Genomic DNA, 23786 nt, shown 5'->3' on the forward strand with positions numbered 1-23786 from the left:
AAAATAAACTTTTTTTTCTCATTTCTCGAGAGGTAATGTTAAAGATTATCAAGTCATATCGGTACATTGTATTTTTAAATTTTCTTACAGGTAAAAGTAGTGGTATTTGATAAGACCGGAACCATTACCCATGGAACCCCAGTAGTGAGTCAAGTAAAGGTTCTAGTGGGGTGTAACAGGATATCACGCAATAAGATCCTGGCCATTGTGGGAACTGCTGAAAGTAGCAGTGAACACCCTCTAGGAGCAGCTGTAACCAAATACTGCAAACAGGTACAGTTTTCCCTTTATTATTAAAGTAGCCATCTCCTGTAAGAATTATCCTGACCAAATCCAGACTAGCATTTTATTATAATTTATGTATATTGTTGGTATGAGGCTAACTAGACTTGTATTTTCTGATTGAATTATATGTATCTTGGCTTCTTTACCAGACAAGTAGAAGAATGAACACAGAAATTAACTATAATCCAACTATATGTGTATCCTTTGTTGACATGAAAAATTAAGGCAGGGGGTGTAATGCAGTGGTAGAACTCTTGCCTAAAACTCTTGCCTGGGTTTCCCAGCACTGGAAAAAAATACTTATTTATCATAGGGAAATTTAATTTGGAGAATTACCTGATGAGAAGTGAAAATCTCATTTCTTGACCTCTTTCATAATTCCTCTCTCCAAATTTAACAATTGTTAACCTATTAGTCTTTTTTACTAGCAACTTTATTATCGAGATATTTATATACTATAAAGTTATCTTTTAAAAAGTACATGACATGATAATTTTTGGTATATTCACAAACGTGTACATCTTTTAAATTTGATTTTTAAGAGATGGAGTTTTTAAAATTAATTTTATGGTACATTTTAGGTAAGCAATATAATGGCATTCATTGTTGGAAATTTGTACCTTTACATAATATATCTTGGTTCTTATTTTTTCCCTGCTCCCCTTTCTTCCCTTCAACCCCTCCACCGCTCCCTATTTACAAAGACTTTGTTTCCATTTTTTGTATTAATTCCATTCTCTTTTCTTTCCATAACCCTTCCCACTTCCCCTTCCCCTTTGAACCTTTTCTTCCTATTTCACATTGAAGAGATGGTGTTTAGGGCTTAGGCTGGGCCTGTACTTCTGGGCTTAAGCAAAGCATCTTCCTCAGCCTCCTGAGTAGCTGGGACTACTGGTGCTGTGCCACCATGTTTGGCTCATTCACTCATTCATTCATTCAGAGGTACTAGTGATTGAGTCAGGGCTTTCACACTGAGCTACATCCTCAGTCTTTTTCAAATTTTGAGATAAGGTTTTTCTAAAACCTGTAGGCTAATAGGGCCGGGGATGTAGCTCAGCGGTGCTGTGCCTGCCTGGCAAGCACAAAGTCCTGAGTTCAATCCCCAGCACTGCGGGGTGGCAGGGGAGCAAGGATAAAAACCCTTAGGCTAAATTGCCTAAACTGTGCTTGAACTTATGATCCTCCTACCTTAGCCTGCCAGAGTGTTGGGATTACAGTCACAGATCACCATGCCCAGCTTCTAGATTTTTTAGATGTTAAAAAATGCCCCATATTAACAGCCCAAGGAAAGCGCTGAACTAATGTTTTAAATGATTCAATTTTAGTATAATATAAAGGTACAACTGTATATAAGAATTTCTTGTTGCCTCAGGCCCGCAGAATATAGCTCTCCCTGTCCTTTAAACTCCTGAGGTTATAGAGGGCTGCATTCAGGCATGTTCTCTCCACTGCCAGCAAATATGTTTTATTTTGGGAATGAAGATTTATAAATAAAAGCTAAAAGTCTGTACTAGAATGAATACCTTGGCCTGAGTAAAGAGTGAATACCTTGTGCCTGTGAGCATGCTATCTACATATCATGCTCCAGGATGGGTTGCCAATGATAGTCTTCTAGCCTAGCCTTATGATATGGTCCTCAGTGCACCTCTCTGACCTCCTTAGCAGCTGCCATGTTTTCCAGCTTTCACTGGACCAGTTCCCTGAGTTGCCTCTCCCCTTTCTGCTTTTTATCTTACTAAATGAATTTCCCAAATGAGGAAGTACAGATTTGCCTCATTGTTTTTAATGGCTGTATTATATTCTGTTGTGATTGGTTTTCTTGGCTCTTACAATGCATACCGAACATCTTTGTCTCTATATTAAATATCTAACAGTGTGATTGCTAAAAAAAGTAAGCTCTTGGTTAAATTTTGATAAATATTACCAACATCTATATGAGGAATATTACGAGGACCCATACAAGAAATTATAGCTGTTTATACCTGAAACCAAAGTTATGAGCCCTTATTTCCCCACATTTCTACCAATTTTATGTGAAAAATATTTACTTGTTAATGGTTTGCTTTGTATTTCTTCAGTAACGAGTAAGGTTGAGCATTTTTTATGTTTTTATTGGCCATTTGAACTTGTTTTTCTCTAATTTGTCTATAGCCTTTGCCTGTTGTCTCAGTTACTTTTCTTGTTGCTGAGACGAAAAACCCAATGCCCAAAGTTTAAGGAGGAAAGGTTTATTGTAGCTCACAGTTTGCAGAGGTTTTAGCAAGGCAGGGTGGCATGGCAGAGGAGAAACAGATTATGGCAGGCAGGAAGCAGCAAGTAACAACATACTTATGCATCAGACACTCTAGATCCAGCCACCTCTGAAAAGCCCCACCTATAACTGCATGAGGCTTTAGGAGATATTTAGACACAAGCCATAACACCTGTTTTTCCACAGGGTTGTCTTTTTCACATTATTGAGATTAATTGTCTCAGATTAATTTTACAATTGAAATGTGGCAGTTGGTACCTTGGTGTTGCCATTTTTTCATTCCTTCCTTTTTAGCCTATTAAGTGTTACTGACCTGGCTTATTTATGCTCAGATCAGAGAGGATGAAGATATAAAGTGAGCCAGGAAACAGTGATGGTTCACAGAATTCTTTGCCTTACTTAGTACAAAGTATCAGACTAGAAATCACTCTAATAACTAAATGTTCTGTTTTTTGTTACCCTTGCTCTATATGGAATAGGAAACTTGACTTGATTATAAATTAAAAATTTAATTTGTAATTTTATACTGCAAAGGGAATAGAATATCAATGAGTCTTATGTCTTCTATAAATTTGAGAAAGTAAGATTAAAACAAAGGATTCTGAGACTTTGCTATAACTTTTAGTGTTATATCCAATGTTCTGTTCCTTTGTCCTTATCAAAATTCACTGTCACGTAGATAGCTTTATCCAAAATATTTAGAATTTACCAGGAGTAAGCTTTAATCTTGCTAATGGATGAACAGCAGAATAAAATCTTATTTCTCTTTGTTAGGAGCTGGACACTGAAACCTTGGGTACTTGCATAGATTTCCAGGTCGTACCAGGCTGTGGTATTAGCTGTAAAGTTACCAATATCGAAGGCTTACTACATAAGAACGACTGGAAGATAGAGGAAAATAACATTAAAAATACATCCCTGATTCAAATTGATGCAAGTAATGAACCATCATCAACTTCATCTTCTATGATTATTGATGCCCAGCTCTCAAGTAAGCTAATTTTCTTTTTAATACCAGCTGTGGGGCCTTTATGAACCCATGGCTAAGTTTATAACCTGAAATGTTATATAAAAACAAAAACTGTCATCATGATTTTACTGTCTGAAATCATTTTTTTTAACCACACGCTTTCTGATCATTTATCATTGAAGTTACTCATATTTCCCAAGTGTGCTCACTGATACCAGTATAAAGTGATGAAGTCTAGCCTTAGCTGATCTTCTATGATTCTTCTTTTATTTCATTATAAGAACACCACACCTTTTATCTTTCACAAGATCCTGTGATATTCCCTCTTGTCCCCTCTGCAAATTGTCTTATGTCTCATATAGAAAATTATGATTCTCAGGCAGGTATTCTTTCCATTTTTTGTCCACAATTTTTATTCCATTCTCATGGGAAAAGGTATCCCTCATCTTGCCCAACAAATCCCTTCATCTTTCTGGTAGATCCCACCCTCTCTTAATTCCTCAGGGTCTCCCCCCTCTTTCTCTCCCCCTCTCCCTCTCTCTCCCCCTCTTTCTCTCTCTCTTTCTCTCCCCCTCTCTGTGTCTGTCTGTCTGTCTGTCTGTCTCTCTCTCTCTTATATCCCCTTGCTTCTTTATAGCTTCTTTTACTGAACATATAAACTTTCTTTCATCAAAACTGCTGTACTTCCATCTTTTCTATCTAAGCTTCAAGAAAAAGTAGTAAAGGCTTTTTTGAATTTATTTATGGTAGAGTCATGCCTCAGTTCATTGCAGTCTAGCTTCTGCCCCCTTCATATTACTGAAACTATTTTTTCTAGGTCACCTTGACTGCAGACCTCCGTGCCCTTTCCACTGATCACTTTTCAGTTTTTTTCCTGAATGACTTCACTAAGACATTTGTTTCTTCCCTTAATGATTTAATTATTCTGTCTTTTTTCTCACTTTACATACTTTCTCTGTATAGCCTCATCCATGCTTATCACATTTTCTTCCACCTGTAGGCTTCCATTACCACTCCAAAATCTGTTTCTCTAGTCAAAGCCTGTTTCCTATGCTTCATGTTGGTCTTCCATCTGTCCCCAGAACACGAACTATCCACTAACTGTTTCAGCACTTTTCTACCCATTTATTCATTTATTTTTTAATCTACCTTTATTAAAAGTAGAACCTCACAAAAAATTTGAAAATTGGAAACAATACTTAACATATGGTAAATGGTTACATAGAAAATGGGACATATAATAAATTTTGGGCTGCAGGAATTAAACCACTTTCTAAATCTAGTCACCATTATCAGTTATTTTAATTCTTTTTTAGTTTTAAGCTTTTATTAAAACACAAAGAACCCAATCCAACCAAGGTTTCAAGACTGAATGTTTCCTCCACTTTCAAAGCAAAAGGATAAATCTTTAGTGACATCTTTTGTATCTTTCCTTTCTTCAAGTTTGAATGTTACATTTCTATGAAAGTAAGAACTTACTGAAAATTGCCCTCCTTAGGAAGACTATGATTTTCTTCAAGGATCTTGGTTATCATTTACCCTAAAGACCCTGCCTCATGATATCTGTTTTCAGTCATTGTAAGCCACTATATTGACAGAGCAGATGTGTGACATTCTTGTCTGCAAACAATAGAGGATGTCAGATCTCCTTGACATGATCACAATAACTGTGTCCTAAGTTACTTCAGCAGTAATATGCTATAGTAGAGTCTAAAACCCTTCTGATGTAAGCTTATTACCATGGCACAGTCTCCCATCCTTACAAAATCAGAATTTTTCAGTATGAGCCCAGAGCTTCAATCCAGTTATACCTCACCTGTTTACACAGTGTAACCAGGTATCTACAAAACAAACCTAACTCCAACTTCCAACTTAACCACCCCGATCAGTTGAACAAATTTAACATCCTGCTGATCCACTGAACTGCATGTGAATTCTAATCCTACTCCCTGACCTCACTCCTCTTCACTGACCTCATGTGCCCTTTCACATGGAAGCTGTCCTACAGTCCCAAGCTGCTAAAGTATACAATAGTAAAGACATACAAAAGACAACATGAAGTTTTTAATATTAGGGCAAACAAAAAAGGGTATATTTCAGTAAATATAACAGGAAAATGAAATTTTAAAATTGTATAAATGCTTCACTGAATATTTACAACTAGGCAATTTATATAGAGAACTATTTTACTCATAACTTCATACTTCCACAATAGCAATTAAACAGAAAGCCTAAAGTGAAATTTCTCACACCAAATGCCTAAATTCATATATTGCATGACCACTTTCCATGTCATTACTTAAAGATTTTAATGTGATAAGTGAGCTTGCTTCTTGCTTGTTAGTTTGTCCAATCTAGGTTGGATCGATGACAACGCCACTCTAAGAGGATAATGTATATTTAAACTGTTTGTGTATTTTGTTTTAATAACACTTAGAGAACCCTGTCTCACACAGGCATATTGAAGGCAATAAAAGCAGAGATTTTAAAGCAATCTCAGCAAGCTCAGAGTACTCATTTTTAACTTTTATCCAAAATGAAGCAAGGGATACTGTATTTTCAAATTTTACTTTCAACCCCTCATCAGAAGCTAGTTACAACAACTTATTGTGTAAGGCTTCTGTTAAATTCAAATTATCTTTTGATGAGAGAAATGGGTTTTGGATCCATGAATTTTTTATACGTGGATCTTCTTTTGATGGAAAATAAAATTCAAAACACTAACAAATTTGTAAGATGTTCACTGATAACTTTCTGCAGATGTGCATTATCAGGATTATCAACTTCACTAATGATTGTTGTTAAATTGTGGAGCATGTCGTAATAATTTTCAGAAACTCTGTTTTTCCAACTTTCTAGCTTTCATTTTTGTCTTTCAATCTTATCTGCCATTGAAAAACATGTTGCATTTTTTCCTTGCACAGAAGCATTAAAATCATTAAAAGTAATAAAGATATCAGACAAATAAGCAAGCCTGGATATCCAATTCACATCTTTATAAAGTTGAGCCTAAACAGGTTTCTTGCCTTGCAGAAAGAGTAAGAGATCATTTCGTATTTCAAACACTCTTGACCGAACTTTTCCCCAAGACAACCACCATAACTCAGCATGTAGTAACAGTTGCTTATGATCAGTTTCCATATTATCACATAATAAAGAGAACAATCTTGAATTTACTGCATTAGATTTTATATAATTCGCAATTTTTACTATGTCAGTAAGCTCACTGTATAGTTCAGTGGATATTTTTTTCATAGCAAGACCATCATAATAGATGAAGCAATGTGTTATTTTACATTCCAGAGCAAGTTCCTTAATCTGAGTGACAACTTTGGAACGTTTTCCTGTCATTGAAGCTGTACCATCAGAACACACTCCTACATAAAACTTAAATTCCAAGCCACATCTGTTAACAGTGTAATTCTTCACAGCTTCATACAGTTCTGAGCTAGTTGTGTTGTAGGCAAAGAGGCTGAAAAAAAGAATTCTTCCTTTATGTCATCATCATGTTCAAACCTCATGTAGACTAAAAGAATTATCATGTTGGCAACATCTCTGCGCTCATCAAGTTGCAATGAGAAGTACTTTGCCAACTTTATCTGTTCTATGAGTTGCTCTTCCATGTCATTAGCCCGCTCTTGAATGCGGCGAACTATGGTGTAATTGGAAAGAGGTACTTGCGCTACTTTCTTTGCTGCAGATTCACCCAACATTTCCAATCAAACTTTTTTGATGCAGTCTTCACGAGTGTCTCAGCAATTGTGTGTGGTGTTTTGGACTTGGCAACTGGAAGTGCTACTTTATATGAAGCCCTCAGAGCACTAATATTTATATGAGAAATATTGAATACCTGCTTCAGTTGATTTTTTAATTCACTACTCTTTCAAAGAATTCTTTTGGTTGTGAAATTATTTCTTTAGGTTTTGAATATAAATGCCTCTTAAGTTTTGATGGTTTCATTGCTTTATTAGCCAGTACATCTCCACAAATAATACACTGTGGTTTCAGCACTTCACCATCAATTACAGCTACAAAAGCAAACTCAATATACGAAGGATCATATTTTCGAGTAAAACTTGTATAAAATCTTTTGGCTTTTCTTTCTCCAGAATGAGTTCTATTGCCACCATTTTTTTTATTACTACTGCTATATTCCAAGAAAGTATGTCTTTTCTTGTCAAGAAAGTCCAGTGAAGCTTGTTCCACCATCCATTCTCCTACTGTGTCTGGTGAAAATGGTAACTCTGATGGCTTTAGCATTTTGGAAGGTTGAACACGAAACCCTCTCTGAATCTGTTTCCTTTTCATTGTACTAGTCTCATGACAAAGACTACCAGTTTTTTGTTGACCACACTCCACAGCCTCCTGGTGAGATGCATGGACATTTCCAAGACATGATACACAATTACCTGTACCTATGGATTCTTTTTCACAAACTACACAGGATAAAAATCTTAGCCTGCTTTCAGGAGGGGGATTTTTTTAGCCACATTAGTGATAACAGAAAGATTTTCTTCAATGTCACTACTATCTGTTTCAATCTCAATATTTTCTTCATGCTGGGCTCTCAGAGTATTTTCTAACTATTTATTGACCTGGTCTAATTCATTTTCTCTGTGCTGTGTGCTAGCGGGTTCTGCAGTTAACTGATAGTGAGACAGGTCTAACTTAGCTTCAGAGCTAAATACAACTTCACGTGAAGTCTGCTGCATGCCTCTGTGATAAGGCTGGTTTTGGATCATCTGAATGAACCACAAAAATTCAGCCCAGTGTGGTGAATTGTTCATTTGCATCCAGGAGAAGATCCTCTTTTGGATTTCCTCGGTTTCTTCTGTAGAACTTTGGCTTTGGCAAACCTGAGGCTTCCCATGGACCAACTTTAATTCTGGCCAAATATTACTGAGTTCTCTGATGATCTGGATTGAAAATTCTCTCCCATTATTGCATTGTAAGACACTGGGTGCTCTAATAATGGCAAAAATATCTAAAAGATTACATGCAACTTCCTGAGGCCTCTTAGATTTTTAGTGCCCTTAAAAAACTTAACTTTGTATAAAGATCTTGATAATGCTTAACACATTTATACTCCCCATCAGAATTCAGCTGCATGTCTATGAGATCTACCTGGCACCTGGAGTTAATTTCCTTAATTGACTTTGATGTTAGAACTTTCTTGAGTTCTGAGTTTTTATGCTGGCATGGTTTACAGAGTGTCAGATATAGCACGATAACTTCTTTTGTGATGTTCTTGTATTTAGCTTGTAATTCTTTCTCCATGTGAGTACGTCCACCATGTCCAATGCTGAGATGTGTGTCATGCAGAAAATCAAATAAGTCCTCACTGTGTAAATAATACAGTGCTTTATCTGTTTAGCCATTTATAGCCTCAATCAGCTTCTCCTTTCCTTGTACAAGGATCACATCAAATTTAGCCAACCGATGGTAATCAACTGACTCCTTTTTTGCGTTAGCTTTAGCCTCTTTCACTTTTCTTATCAACAGTACTTAGCTTTAGAAAATATCTTAGTATTGTTACTTTTGTTTTCCAATAATAATGCTAAACTTTTGAAGAACTGTTCACATGTTTTCTGGTGCAATTTCTTCTTCATTAGTATCTAAGCTACTGAGGTTATTGTCACCCATGCTGTGAGACATCATGGAAAGCCAAAAAATGACCCATTATCTTGAAGAGCATGTGGTTCTGAAGAGTCACATTCTATTCCATCTTCTGCAGGCTGGAGTTCAATACTCATGAACTCTTGTGCCGAATTCAGAGCAGTCATTTTTTCCACAGGAATTTCTTTCTCATAAGCATCCTGTGGAATCTGCTGCTTAGGCTCATCCAGCTCCCTCTCCAAGTCCTCTAGCACAGTCACTGCCTCCTCCCCATTTTCTGGATGCTGTTCGCGCAACGAGGCCCACAGCTCCTCTGACAGGATGGCCAGGAACTACTCCAGCACCAGCAGCTCCAGGAGCTGCTCCTTGCTGTGGGCTTCAGAGCGCAGCCACAGGTGGCAGACCTTGCAGAGCCAGTGCAGCGCCTCCCAGGGCCCCCAGGTCTCTTGGTAGCAGAACTGCTTGAAGTGCTGCCGAGATAGCTCTCTAGGGCACGACACGCCCCTGGGCTGGCAGGGCTCCTGGTCCCAAGCGTGGTCCTCCTCTTTCACGGCACCTGGGCGATGTCCCCCGACTGCCCTGCAGCCTCGCTGGCCTCTATCCCTCCTGGGAGGCCACTGCGCTCGTACTTTCGCAGAGGGTCCCTGAGCTCTAGTCTCCACCTCTCGCCCCAACCTAAGGAGATATCTGGCCAGGAACCACTGCAGATGCGCTGAGGCGGGCTCGTTCGCTTCACAATTCAGGCCAGTCCCTCCAGAGCAACGGGCCACTTCATGCAACAGGAACCCCAGCTACCTGTGTCTGTGCCTGCTGCTGCGCGGGGACACCAGGGAGTGGCCGCGGGGAGACCGGCCCCTGGCTGGAGCAGGAAGGCTCCATGCCTCCCTGGCCTCAGGCACCGAGTCCTCCTTTCTACCCATTTATGCCCAAGTGATTTTGCTAAAATGCAAATTTGATCATATCAGTTTCTGAACAATGCCTTTATTAGAATGATTTATAACTTATTTTTGAATCTTAGATCTTTTGGAGGAATGTGGACCTACACCTGATAATATGTTGGTTTTAGGGTTTAACATATGTACTTAAGGATCCCAGCTTCATGTTTATTATTTACTTCTTTTTTGTGGTACTAGGGATTGAACTCAGGGCCTTTACACTGAACTACATTCCCAGTCCTTTTCTTATTTTTCCATTTTGAGATAGGGTCTCACTAAGTTTCTAAGTTTCTTAGGCTGTACTCAAACTTGAAATTCTTTGCTTCAGTATTCTAGGGTACGGGGATTATAGGCATGCATGATCACACTTGGCTCCTTTATTTTTTGGTGCTGTAGATAGAACCCAGTCTCTCACACATGCTAGGCAAGCAGTCCTTAACACAGCCACATCCTCAGCCAGGATCCCAGCTTTAATGGTTCTCTTTCCTTCAAGAGAAATTCCGGTCTCTGTTTGTTCAAGATATATTCCCCATATTAGGTCTCCTGCCTCTATATGTCACTCATCTTGTCCTTTTCACTGCTACACATCTACTCTGTATATCCATACTTAATTACAGTATGTAATTTTCTGCTTATTATATCATTGCATTTATTCTTTTCTGTATGTAATGTCCTTATCCACAAATAGCACCTATCTTGTGAACTTAACTTTCAATTCCTGGCTTTCATCTCTTCAGTGTGACTGACATACACTGGTAGAGATATTTGCTCTTATTCTTAAATCATAACTGTACTTAATCCCTCTTTTGTACCAGGCACATGGATAATTTTTTAGCAGTTGTTTCTACTAGACTGTGTGACTTCTTTATCATTTATCTGTGGACTTCAATATCAATTAGACAGACACACAGGAAATAATTCATTAGCTTTCACTGAGTATCTGCTGTGTATCATGTACTGTTTAAAACATTTAAGAATCCACAGAGAGGCCTGGAGGTGTAGCTTGATGGTAGAGTTCATGCTTTGTATATATGAAGCTCTGGATTCAGTCCTCAGCACAGCCACACCCCACACCAAAAGACAAAAATACACAAATAGACAACCCAGCAGTGAGAAGAATAAAGTTTTTGTCTCATAAAGCTTACATTTTTGGTGGAAAACAAAGCAGTGAGAAAATAATAAAATACAGTATATCTAATGGAGAAAGTGCTATGGAAGGAAATAAATTGGGGCAAGGGGTAAAAGGAGTGCTGGGAGTAGTGGGTACTATTTCATATAGGCTAATCAGCATAGGGCTCACTGTGAAGGTAGTATTTGAGCAAAGACCTGAGAGGTTGAGGATTAAGGCTATGTTGAATGTTTGTGGCAAGAGTATTCCAGGCAAAAGGAACAGGAAATATGACAGTCTTGAATCAGTGTGGTTGGCTTGTTTGAGGTGGGGTAAGAAAAGTGTGACAAGAGCACAGTAAATGAATGGAAAGTGGTAAGAGACAAAGTCAGAGAGGTAATGTAGGACTAAATCATGTGAGGACATTGTAAAGACTTTGAGCTGGACATGGTGGCACTTGCCTGTAATCCCAGCATTAGGGAGGCTGAGGCAGGAAGATCACCAAGAGTTTGAGGCCAGCCTGGGCTATATAGTGAGACCCTGTCTAAAAAAAAAAAAAGACTTTGAATTTTACTCTGAGTATGGGAGCTATTTTAGAGTTAGAATTTCAGGGCAGAGAAGGAATGGAATCTGACTTAATATTCTAACAGCACTACTCTGGCTTCTCTGGTAAAAATACACTGTGGAGGTACTTACCAGGGGTAAGAATAGAAAGTGGGAGATGAGTTAATAGATTGTTGCCATAACCCAAGTAAAACATATAGTGGTTTGGACAAGTAAGTAAGAGTAGAGGTAGTAAAAAATAGTCCAATTATGGATATGTCTTGAAGGGAGAGCTAAAAGATTTTATCAATTTTACATATGGATAAGAGAAATACAAGACTCCAAATTATGCCAAAGTTTGTGGCACAAACAATTAGAGAAGTATGGAGTTACCAGTTAAATAAGATGAAGAATACCACAGGTTGGGGGGAGAGCAGAATTAGAGATGAGTTCGGGGTTTTTTTTAATTGTTGTTTGTTTTTGTTTTTTGTTTTTTGAGGCAGAGTCTTACTGTGTAGTTCAGGCTATGTGTCAAAATTGCGGCAGTCCTCCAACCTCAGCCTCCTGAATTTCTGGGATTACAGATATGCACACCATACCTGGCAGGAGTTCAGTTTTGTACGTGTTAGGTGAGAGTACCTATTAGCTATCCAGGTGTAGATGTCATATAAATGGAATTATCAAATAGACATTTGCTATAGGGGTCTGGAAATCTAGCAAACATACTGAGTTGGACATACAGATTTGGGAATTACTTGCTTTTAGAACTGTGGTGTCCAGTATAGTAGCTATAGTTGCATGAAACTATTTAAACTAATTAAAATTCAAAGTTTAGCTCTTCAATCATATTAATCCCATTTCAATGCTCAGTATTCTATACCTGTGAGTTAGTGGCTATTGAATTAAATAGATATAGCACATTTCCATTATTGCAGAAAATTCTCTTAGATAATGCTGATATGGATGGTATTTAAAGCCATGAAAATAAGATCACCAAGGTATATGGGCAGAGCGGGAAAGGGCTAACAACTGAGCTGCAGATCACTTCAAATTCCAAGATCAGGGAGTTGAGGAGGAAATAGCAAAGATAGAAATGCAGTGGCAAATGAGGAGGTAGCTCAGAAGAGTGTGGTGTCACACAAACCAAGCATAGAAAATATTTCCAGGAAGAAGTGAACTGTGTTAAAGCTGTTACACTTTATATCTAGATGTCTCTCCAAAGTTGCATGCACTCATAGGTGGGGGGAAGTGATTGAATCATGGGGATGTGATCATCACTAGATTATTCGATTAGGGCAACTGATGAGTTTATGGCTAAATGTGATGTTGGGAGGTGGAGCCTGGTTGAAGGAATTGGGCCACTGGAGATGTGGCCTGGAAGGGTATATCTTCCTCCTTGGTTCCTCCTTTCACTTTCTCTGTTTCCCCTCTGCCATGCTGTGAGCTGCTTTTCCTCTGCCATGCTGTCCTGCTTTGGAGCCAGCTGACCATGACTGAAACCTCTGCAAACTGTTAGCCAAAATAAACCTTTTTTCCCTTAATCTGTGGGTTTCAGGTATTGTATCTCAGCAATGAAGAAAATAACTAAGATTTTGGTACCATAAAAGTGAGGGTTGTTGCTATGACTATACCTGAGAGAGAAGTGCATGAAGGTGTAAGAGTGAAGCCAAATGTGCAGTGGAAATTTGGAAAAATAGGAAACATGGAATGTCTGAGGAAAGCTGCAAGGAGTGACCAAAGCTAGCTCAAGAGAGAAGCTATTACGGTTACAACCATGGGCAATACTATAAGGATAGAACTGCCCAAACCTTTGGAGTTAATATCTTGTGGCCAAAATTTGCCCCAGGTGCTAGACATGGAGCTACAGGATTTAATGTTTGCCCTGCTAGGTTTTGGTCTTGGTCCCATTGGATTTTATCCCTCTGTTTCTCTATTTTGGAGTGGGAATGTTTATTTGGTACCTTTATATGTTGGAGTATTTAATCTCTTTTTGATACTCCCAGCTAAGAGTTTGCCGTAAGTCTCAGAAGAGACTTTGCACTTAGACTTTTCAGCAATTCTGAAATTGTTAGGGCTTTGGCAACTCTTAGGGATGGACTAAATTATTTCACATAAAGGGATGTATATATATATATATATTTGGGGGGGATCAGGAGTAGAATGTAATTGTTTATATTTAGATGACCCCCCAAAACCTCATGCACTCATATGTGGAGCTTTTGGGAGACTATTGGATCAAGGAGACATGATGATCATGAGTGGATTAGTCCACTGATGAATTTATAACTAAATATAATGTTGGTAGGTGGAGCCTGGTCAAAGAGATGTGTCCCTGGGGCATGGCCTGGAAGGGCACACCTCCCTCCCCTGCTCCTCCCTTCATTATCTCTGCTTTCCTGCCACCATGCTATGAGCAGCTTTTCTCTGCAATTTCCCTATGCCATGCAGCTTCTTCCCTGGAGCCAGGCAACTATGGACTGAAACATTTACCTACCTAAATTGTGGATGTTGGATATTTTGTCCCAGTGATGAGAAAAATGACTAGCACAAGTGCTAACAAGGTAAATGGGAAGAGGATTGAGAATTAACCACTAGGCTAATTAAAGGGTCACTGATATATTTTATTAACAATTAATTGAAATAAAAGAGACAAAAGCTTTGAGTAGCTTCACAAGAGAATGGAAAGACATGAATTGGAGACAGCCAGTAGAGACAGCTCTCTTTAAGTTTTGCTATGTGCAGAAGCAGAGAATGTGGTAGTTAGAAGTAGGTGAGATTGAAAGTTTTTTTTTAAAGCTGGGGCAGTATACAGCAGAGATTGAAAACTTGATTTTGCAGGAAGGAAAAGGGAAAATTTTTGGAGACATGTTCTACAATAGACAAGGAGAAGGATCAAAAGTACAAGTGGAGAGGTTGGCCTTCAATAGGATCAGGGTCAGTTAATAATAACAGAAGGGAAGCTAGGCATGGTGGCACATGCCTGTGATCCCAACAATCAGGAGCCTAAGGCAGGAGGATTGTTGCCAGTTTGAAGCTGGCTTGGGCTACATAGTAAGTTCAAGCCCAGCCTGAACTACATAGCAAGACCCAGTCTCAAATCACCAACAAAAATAACAGAAAGGACAATAGATTATATGGATACAGAAGGAACAGGTATCTGGGTAGATGTGGCAATGAGAGCTTGTCAAAGTTCTCTCCTGATTGCTTCTATTTTCTTTCTCAAGTGTCTTAGTTACTTTTTCTTGCTGCTGAGACAAAATATCAACACCCAAAGTTGAAGAAGGAAAGGTCTATTTAGCTCATAGTTCATAGAAGTTTCAGTTCATAATTGGCTGGCTCCAAGGCAGGATAGCATCACAGAGGAGAAAAATTTCATGATGGGCAGAAGGCAGCAAAGTAGTGAAGAAGAAAAATAGCACACAGCAAGTGACACAGTAGCCCTCTTCCTCTCCCTTTTATTATATCCAAGCTACTTGCCCTAAGGTCGGTAGATATAACCTAGATATAAACCCTAAGGGTAACACTCACAACCAGGGAGGGCCTTCCCATTATCCACTCCCAGAACTATGCCAAACTAATCAGTGGACTAATTTAGTAGTCATATACCCTTGATCCCAGCATCACACATTTAATCCCAGCATCACTCACCTTAGATCTAGCCACCTCTGAGAAGTCCACCCTGTGACTGAACGAGGATTTGGGAGGGCATCTAGACATAAGCCATAACATCTAATAAGAAGCAAGAGTCATCATCTGATATGTGAACAAGGGAGAAGTTGGAGATTTGAAAGAGAAGGTGAAGGTGTAAAATATCCATCTAAAAGAAACAGAGAATGTGTGCCTAGGGAAATGTAGTGACGTTACCGGACAATATTAAGACCCACTTAAAGTTAATAGTCACAAATCTAAAATGAAACATAAGCATGGTTGTATGTTTATATTCAACACATTCAGCTACTGATGTGACAATAAATATTTTTAATTTAGTTGAATTGCTATAGAAAGTCAAAGGGAAAGGCTCACTAAGAACTTAAGTGATATTTCAAGTAGTTCTTAAAGAATATGATGGAACTTGCTATTTGGAGAGGAGGGGTAAAGACATTTTAAATGAAGACAGCAATGCATGCAAAGGCCTAGAGGTATGGAAAAGCTGAGTATGTTCCTAGAAAGTTTGAAAATCAGTGTTGTATGTGATGTTCTACTAAAAATACACTGAGGTGTCTTCAAGGTTAGACAGAAAGAATTTGCCTCATAAAGTTGTTATAAAGATTAAATAAGCTCACTAAATGTTATTCCACACATACTTTCAGATGCTGTTAATACTCAGCAATACAAAGTCCTCATTGGTAACCGGGAGTGGATGGTTAGAAATGGTCTCATCATTAATAATGATGTAGATGAGTCCATGACTGAACATGAAAGAAAAGGACGAACTGCTGTATTGGTGGCAGTTGATGGTAAGGTTTTCCATATGTATGCTATAACTGTTATGATCTCAGTTAATGTTTTATGTGTATTTTTAAGAGACTTATGAATCATGAAGGTTATTTAAAAGCAGCTTGAATACAAATTGAAAATGATATTTTTTTCCTATATAAAATGTCAGTTTTATCTCCCTTCACTTTAAAAAAATGTATTAGTTTTTAGTTTCATTTGCCTTTAAATTTACTAAATATTTTCAGTTATTGGCAAATACCTAAGGAATATTGTCTTTTAATGGCCAGTAAATTTTTTTTCAATTTTTCTATTACTATATTCTTTAATTACTTCTTCCTTATTTTGTGAAATTTTCACAACCAAATATGGAAATTTGTTACTGGGTTTGTGATATAAAGACTGTGAGACCAGAAATGTTTTCAGTTAAGCCAAATGCTAAACAACAAAGTTTATTTCTTTTTCAAATTTTACATGAAAATATTCTTTCATGTAAATGACCAAAATGTATAATAGATATTTTGAAATAGGAAGAAAATGTTCAAAGGGGGAAGGGGAGTTGGGGAGGGGGCTTGGGGGAAAGGAAAGAAGGGAAAGAAAAAAATGAGAAAAGAAGGAAAAAATGGAAACAAAGCTTTTATAAATAGGGAGTGAGGCAGGGGTGGGAGGGAGGGAAGGGGAATAGGAAAAAACAAGAACCAAGATATATCATATACAGGTAAAAAATCTCAATGATGAATGTGATCATAATGTATGCCTAAAAATATATCAAAAACTTAACGAGTAAAAAATATTATTCTACTTTTGTCATATTCCAAACTCTTTCCTTCCGATGCTGCTGTATTAGATGAGCTGTGTGGCTTGATAGCCATTGCTGATACAGTGAAGCCTGAAGCAGAATTGGCTGTTCATATTCTGAAATCTATGGGCTTAGAAGTAGTTCTGATGACTGGAGACAACAGTAAAACAGCTAGATCTATTGCTTCTCAGGTAACTAGTTTACTTAGTTGTTGGGGTCGAGGCAAGTAATAACTTCTAATTCTTCCTGTATGAATTATTTCTTGTATTCAGATGCTAAGAAAATCACATTACCTATTTTCATTATCACGAAGTAGCTATGTCTGTTTCCTTACAGAAGAATTAGCATGCTATGCTGGATGGACTCTGGGCTTTATGTGTTACTGGTATAAGTAACTAACAGTGTTTGCTTAGCTCATGGGATACTTAAGTGACAGTGTACCCCAGTTTCTGTTGATACTTCCTGTGAAATGCTGCTCATATTTTTCATCAGTGCTGTCAGCCTAAGCCAGGCTCTCATGATCTTATGCCTAAAATAGGCAATAGTCCCTGCAGATTCCTCTACTCTGTCCTTAATGCCACAAATGGAACTATTTTCCTAATGCATCACTTTGATTTGCTATTTTTCTGTTGATGCCCACATTTGTCTTATCTCCAATATTTTTCAATATTTTCTACTTTGGAATGCTTTCTCCCTACATCTAGTAAATAACAAGGAATATATAAATATTTTTATAAAAATACAGAATTGTAAAAAGTTTATTATCCAGTTCTTAATGCCCTCCCATTTTTACCTGCATATATGCTCATATACAAAGGGATAGTTCTGGCCAGACATGGTGGCGCATGCCTGTAATCCCAGCACTCGGGAGGCTGAGGCAGCAGGAGGATCATGGTGAGTTCGAGACCAGCGTGGGCTACATAGTGAGTTCTAGGTCATTCTCAACTACATGGTGAGAGCCTGTCTCAAGAAACAAAACCAAACCAAAAAAAAAACACCACCACCACCAACAACAACAACAAAACCCAAAACAAAACAAGCAGAGGATAGTTCTGGTATTTTTAACATAATTTGGATCATTTTGTACAGATTACTCAGTAGTTTGCTTTCTCAAAAATTATTTCTCAGAGCTTTGTTCATGTCTGAACATAAATTGTTATTTCATTCTTTGAACAGTGCTGAATGGAATTCCATAGTATGAATGTATCCTAATTTACTTAACCATTCCCATAATGATGGACATTTAGGCGATTTTGAAAATTTTGTCGTTGCAAACAGGCAGTAATAAACACCCTTGACAACTTTGGATATGTATGAGTCTGTCCAAAATATATGTAGAAGTAGAATTACTAGATCGGATGTTAGGCACATTTTGATAAATGTTGCCAAATGCCTTCCAAAAGGACAGTGCCAATTTATACACTCAGCAACAGTGTATAAGAAAGCTCACTTCTCTATATAATGACTGGATGATAATAGTCTTTTAAAATGTAGGCATCTGGTGGGTAAAAATATGATGGCTCATTATTGCTGAGGTATGGTTCAGATACTAATGAAATCAATTGAATTTGTTTTCCTCATGTAGGTTGGTATTACTAAGGTGTTTGCTGAAGTTCTGCCTTCCCACAAAGTTGCTAAGGTAAAGCAACTTCAAGAGGAGGGAAAGCAGGTAGCCATGGTAGGAGATGGCATCAATGATTCCCCAGCTCTGGCAATGGCAAATGTTGGAATTGCCATCGGCACAGGCACAGATGTAGCCATTGAAGCAGCTGATGTGGTTTTAATAAGGGTAAGTCCTTGCGGTCTGACCCCTGAGGAGTGTCAGACTGCCCAACATAGTGATAATGTTCTAAAGTATATTGAACACAATGATTCTGTCCTAACTCCCACATTCCTAACAATTAAGACCTGCAAAATTTCGGTTGGGCCTATGGGAATTTTTACTAATTACCTACTGTCTCAATCCAGCAATGTAAATGAGAATTATAAGCTTAAAATGTGAAGAATAACTCTATTTCTAATAAAATTACCTTCAACAAATACTTGCTGAGGTTATCATAATATGATTTTATCCATATAACAGCACACAACCCTAAAAATATTTTCAGAATCATTGGAATAATATCTGAAAAATATCTTCCAAGCCTAACTCAATGTTTTAGCAAAAGCTGAGATTTTTGTTTGTTTGTTTGTATGTTGTACTGTGGATCGAACTGGGGACTTTACATTTGCTAGGAAGGCAGTGGAACCACTGAGGTAAATCCCCATCCCAAAAGCTGAGATTTACACTTAATTCATATACTACCATAAGGTACAGATCATCTTCGATATGCAGCAGTATCAAATACAAAAGCTACTCCAAAATTGGTCTCTCACTAATATCACCAATATTTCTGTTCTCAGAATGATCTTCTGGATGTAGTGGCAAGTATTGACTTATCAAGAAAGACAGTCAAGAGGATTCGGATAAATTTTGTCTTTGCTCTGATTTATAATCTTATTGGAATTCCTATAGCTGCTGGTATGTGTCTCCAAACTATTACTTCTTTTCCCTCTGAAGTCATTAGAGACCTATAATGTTGAAATTTTTAGTCTTGTTAATTTTGTTATGTGTGTGTGTGTTGCTGGGGATTGAACTGAGCTACATCCACAGCCCTTTATTAATTTACTTTTTTAAGACAGGGTCTTGCTAAGTGACCCAGGCTGATTTAGTTCTTGTGATCTTCCTGCCTCAGCCTCCCTAGTAGCTGGGATTTCAGGCATGTGGCACCATGCTTACTGTTAGTCTTTGTATATAGGTTGCTGATTTTGTAAGAGATAATGTAAAAACCCATAATTTTCATTTTCAGTAATGTTCATTACAGCCTAAGAATATATGATCATTCTGGCAGGTTTCTTTTCATTTTTCCTCCAACGTTATGTTCTGAAAAATGTCAAACCTATATCAACATTGAAAAAAATAACACAGGGAAAATCTCTGTACCCTCCATCTAAGCTCACTAATTAATATTTTGCTATATTACTTTTTATCTTTCTCCACATACTTGTGTACACACACACACACACACATTTATTTATTTATTTGTAATGAAGATAACAAATTTACCATTAATCTCAGTACCCAGACATAACCACTGTTAGTGTTTTATATTTTTCTTTCACTCTTTTTTACTGTGCTTCAGTTTTGGCCTTATTACATATTTGTGATATTGCACACAGAAAATTTTCTGCTCTTTACTTAATACTTTATTGTAGTCAACAGGTATTCTTTTATGTTGATGGATCATGATTTTGTGTGTGTGTGTGTGTGTGTGTGTGTGTGTGTGTGTGAGAGAGAGAGAGAGAGAGACAGAGAGAGAGAGAGAGGGAGATTTAAAGAAATATGAGCAAGAAATAATAATCCGGAATTGTTCAATAAACACTTGAGAATCTCCTCAATTTAGAGATTTGGTAAGACTTAGTCATGACTGTAGAAATAGTTACCATTTTCTTTTTATTGTCTCTGGTTTGAAAACTAACAAAAGACATAAAATGACATGAAGGCAATTGCAAAGCTGCTTATCAACAAGTACACAAGTACACACAAATACTTAGAGGAAGAAGAGCAAAAGAACAATTTAAGTCCAGCAAGATGGTTTAAAAAATTATGCAATAATTCAGGATTCATATAGAAAATACATGTAGAAAAGGCTAAAAAAATCTCAGGCAAACGAAAACTAAAAGTGCAATAAGTCCATATTTCTCTGTCATATTGAGTAAATATTAAAATGTTTGTCAAAACCAAATGTGGATGAGTTTGTACAACATTAACTCCCATGAGATTATGTCCTGATTTAGTCACTTTGGAGATCAACTGAGTAATATCCACCTAAAGCTGAACATGTGTCCATGTTATTGTGCCTTATCAGTTTCACCTCCAGGATATACCCTAGGGAAATTCCCAAACATAGGTACAGGAGATGTGTTCAAGGATGTTCACAGCAACACTGCATGTGAAAACTTGGCAACAACATAAATCTCCGCCATCAAATAGATTAAAATTCTGAATATCAAATGAATGAGTTGTTAGAAACACATTGATAATCCATACAGCATTACTTACTCTAACTAGTCTGACTTGTTTCCCAGGAGTTTTTATGCCCATTGGTTTGGTTCTGCAACCCTGGATGGGATCTGCAGCAATGGCTGCTTCATCTGTTTCTGTGGTGCTTTCTTCTCTCTTTCTCAAACTGTAAGTATGATGACTTACTCGTGTTGGAATTTTATATGCCTTTTATCGTTCATATTCAGTCTTTGCAGGTTTTATTCTTATATTGATCAATAATAAACTCAAGCTATTCTTAATAATAATTATAAGCTAAAAATAATAAGGTAATTGTTACTTCATATGATAATAACCACCAGCACTGAGTAGGGTTAAATCTAATTCCATGGCTCTGAGAAGTGGGGTTTTCTGACTTTATAACTCCACATGATTCATTTCAAGCTACTTTCCTATCAGTAACCAACTTTGTACATTTTATGTGAGACAAATCTCTCATTTGTGCATGTTTAAACTAGTGTCCTTTCATATGTGTCCAGTTATAGGAAACCAACTTATGAGAATACTGAACTGCATACCCGGAGCCAAATAGGACAGAAGAGTCCTTCAGAAATCAGTGTTCATGTTGGAATAGATGACATCTCAAGAAATTCTCCTAAACTGAGTTTGCTGGACCGGATCGTGAATTATAGCAGAGCCTCCATAAACTCACTACTGTCTGATAAACGTTCCCTAAATAGTATTGTTACTAGTGAACCTGACAAGCACTCACTCCTGGTGGGAGACTTCAGGGAAGATGATGACACCACATTATAAATGGCCACAGAAAATGCTGCTATTGAAATTGTTATGCATTGACATGCATTCATGATGTCACCTTAGCTTTTCAAAATATTGTGGAAGGATTTTGTGTTGATATCATGCTCTTATATGAGTGATTCTATTTGAGTTGTCTTTGTCTAATGGCAAAGTACCTTTTTCAGGGCATGAGATCTGAATTTAGCTTTACTGAAAATGAATTTTTAACATTTTTGTTTTATTTGTGACAGATAAGATAGGGCAGCCAGGTTTACATTAAATCCTACAATTAGAGATTGCTCATTTGCTACTAAGGTAATCAATTTTTTTTATTTGACAAAAAAAACCCAAGAAAAAATAATTAAAATTTTGAAGATTTGAACGCATGACCTCGACATTTTTGAGCCTGTAACCCTGCCCACTGGGGAGCAATGACTTTCAGAACACTATATAAAGTACCTAGTTTAGAAGGTAAACAGTTGAAACTGTTCAAAAAACAGATGTGCCTTTTTTATTGTAGTCTTTCCCCTTCTCCTTGCATCCTTATTCTTGTAATTGCTTTCTTAGTTTGTTCAAGATGTCTTTTGTTCTCTTCCTTTAAGTGAGTGAAGTTAGGAGATTTTTCATTGATACAAAAAGTGACAACTTTTCCAATACCTTGTTGTTGTTGTTTTTTTTTTTTTTTAATTTTGCAGCTCAAAAGACCTTACGGTTCTATAGGCTTCCCTGCCTCTCATCTTTCTATTGTTGTAAATTTAGCTGGGATTTAGCTCAGTGGTGCTGCCAGCTGCCTTGCAAATGCAAGGTCCCGAGTTCAATCCCTGGTACGAGAAAAACCAAAACAAAACAAACATACACACACACACACACACACACACACACACATATATTTCTTCCTTCAAACTTCCTAGCTCTGTGCCAACTTTCAATTAACTCTTGCTGTAAGTTGTTCTTTGTGTAGTCTGTCCATCAGTCTTAGTCCAGAAACTTAACATTTTTGAGCCTCTTCCACTCAAATGATTTTGAGATTAACACTATTGTATTAAACATATGCAGGTCACGTAAAATTACCTAGATTAACTAAATTTATCTTTTTGGATATAGTACAATTATTTGGCTGGTATATATATAATTTAATAGATTTATGTTATCTTTTAGTGTTTCAGATAACCTGTCAAAATGACAAAAAAAATGCTAAGCCACATGTGGTAGTGCACAGCTGTAATCCTAGCACTTGGAAAGCTGAGGCAGAAGGACTGCCATGAGTTTGAGGCCTACATAGTCAATTCAAGGTGTGCCTAAACTACATAGCGAGACTTTGTCTCAACCAAACGGGGGGGTATTACAAAAAGCTGCTTTTACCAAAATTACAGTAAATTGTAATACAAAAGTTAGAATTGTCCCAGGTTATGAAAACTTTTGTTTAAAACATTTGCACTTGCCTACTTAGTATGGTTGGCAAATCTAGGGACTTATTCTCACTGTAATATAGATTTAGAAATTCCCCTATGATTGCCTTGGAAATAAAACACTTGTCAGAGATTTGGTACTTTTATGACTGTTTAAATTTGCTTGTTAATTGCAAGGTGGATTTAATATACAGAATGTGAAAATGAAGATTCCTGACGTTTTATTCGCATTGCCATACATTAAACTGCTAGCACAAATGTCTCACATATAGGATTTGTGCTCAGTAAATGTTAGGTCTTTTCTTTTTCTGAGGTCAGTACTAAATACAAAAAAATCAGTTTTAGAAAGTAGAGTCTAAAATTAGGAAAGAATAGTGGAGAAGTTCTTCCTCTTCTACCGTTTTCTCTTTTATGCCCATACACACATGCATGCACACCTGCACAGACACACACACATATACACACACAGAGTTTAAAATATTCCATGCTGTCTTTTCAAATTTAGAAAAGAAATAATTACTGTTTCAGCTTTATTAAAGAGAGAACTGAAACTTTTAAAGTTACAAGTTTTCAATATAATTAAAAAATTTTATTAG

The 23786-nt window shown here is 37.3% G+C and overlaps 1 protein-coding gene across 2 annotated transcripts in view; it reads left to right on the top strand.

The window, feature by feature from the left end:
* The window catches only part of Atp7a (ATPase copper transporting alpha), a 162674-nt gene extending 140061 nt beyond the window's left edge, over positions 1 to 22613 (top strand). For both annotated transcript variants that reach the window (XM_010641329.2, XM_010641330.3), the window contains 8 exons: positions 91 to 273; positions 3311 to 3527; positions 16019 to 16165; positions 16990 to 17132; positions 18527 to 18730; positions 19345 to 19462; positions 21070 to 21172; positions 21523 to 22613. In XM_010641329.2, the coding sequence (XP_010639631.1) occupies positions 91 to 273; positions 3311 to 3527; positions 16019 to 16165; positions 16990 to 17132; positions 18527 to 18730; positions 19345 to 19462; positions 21070 to 21172; positions 21523 to 21799 (1392 nt within the window). In that variant the 3' untranslated portion in view covers positions 21800 to 22613. The remainder of the gene's footprint in view (positions 1 to 90; positions 274 to 3310; positions 3528 to 16018; positions 16166 to 16989; positions 17133 to 18526; positions 18731 to 19344; positions 19463 to 21069; positions 21173 to 21522) is intronic.
* Positions 22614 to 23786: the final 1173 nt, after the last annotated feature.

The sequence above is a fragment of the Fukomys damarensis genome, unplaced genomic scaffold (assembly GCF_012274545.1).
Source record: "Fukomys damarensis isolate Sample0158 unplaced genomic scaffold, DMR_v1.0_HiC HiC_scaffold_39, whole genome shotgun sequence".
Classification (NCBI taxonomy): Eukaryota; Metazoa; Chordata; class Mammalia; order Rodentia; family Bathyergidae; genus Fukomys; species Fukomys damarensis.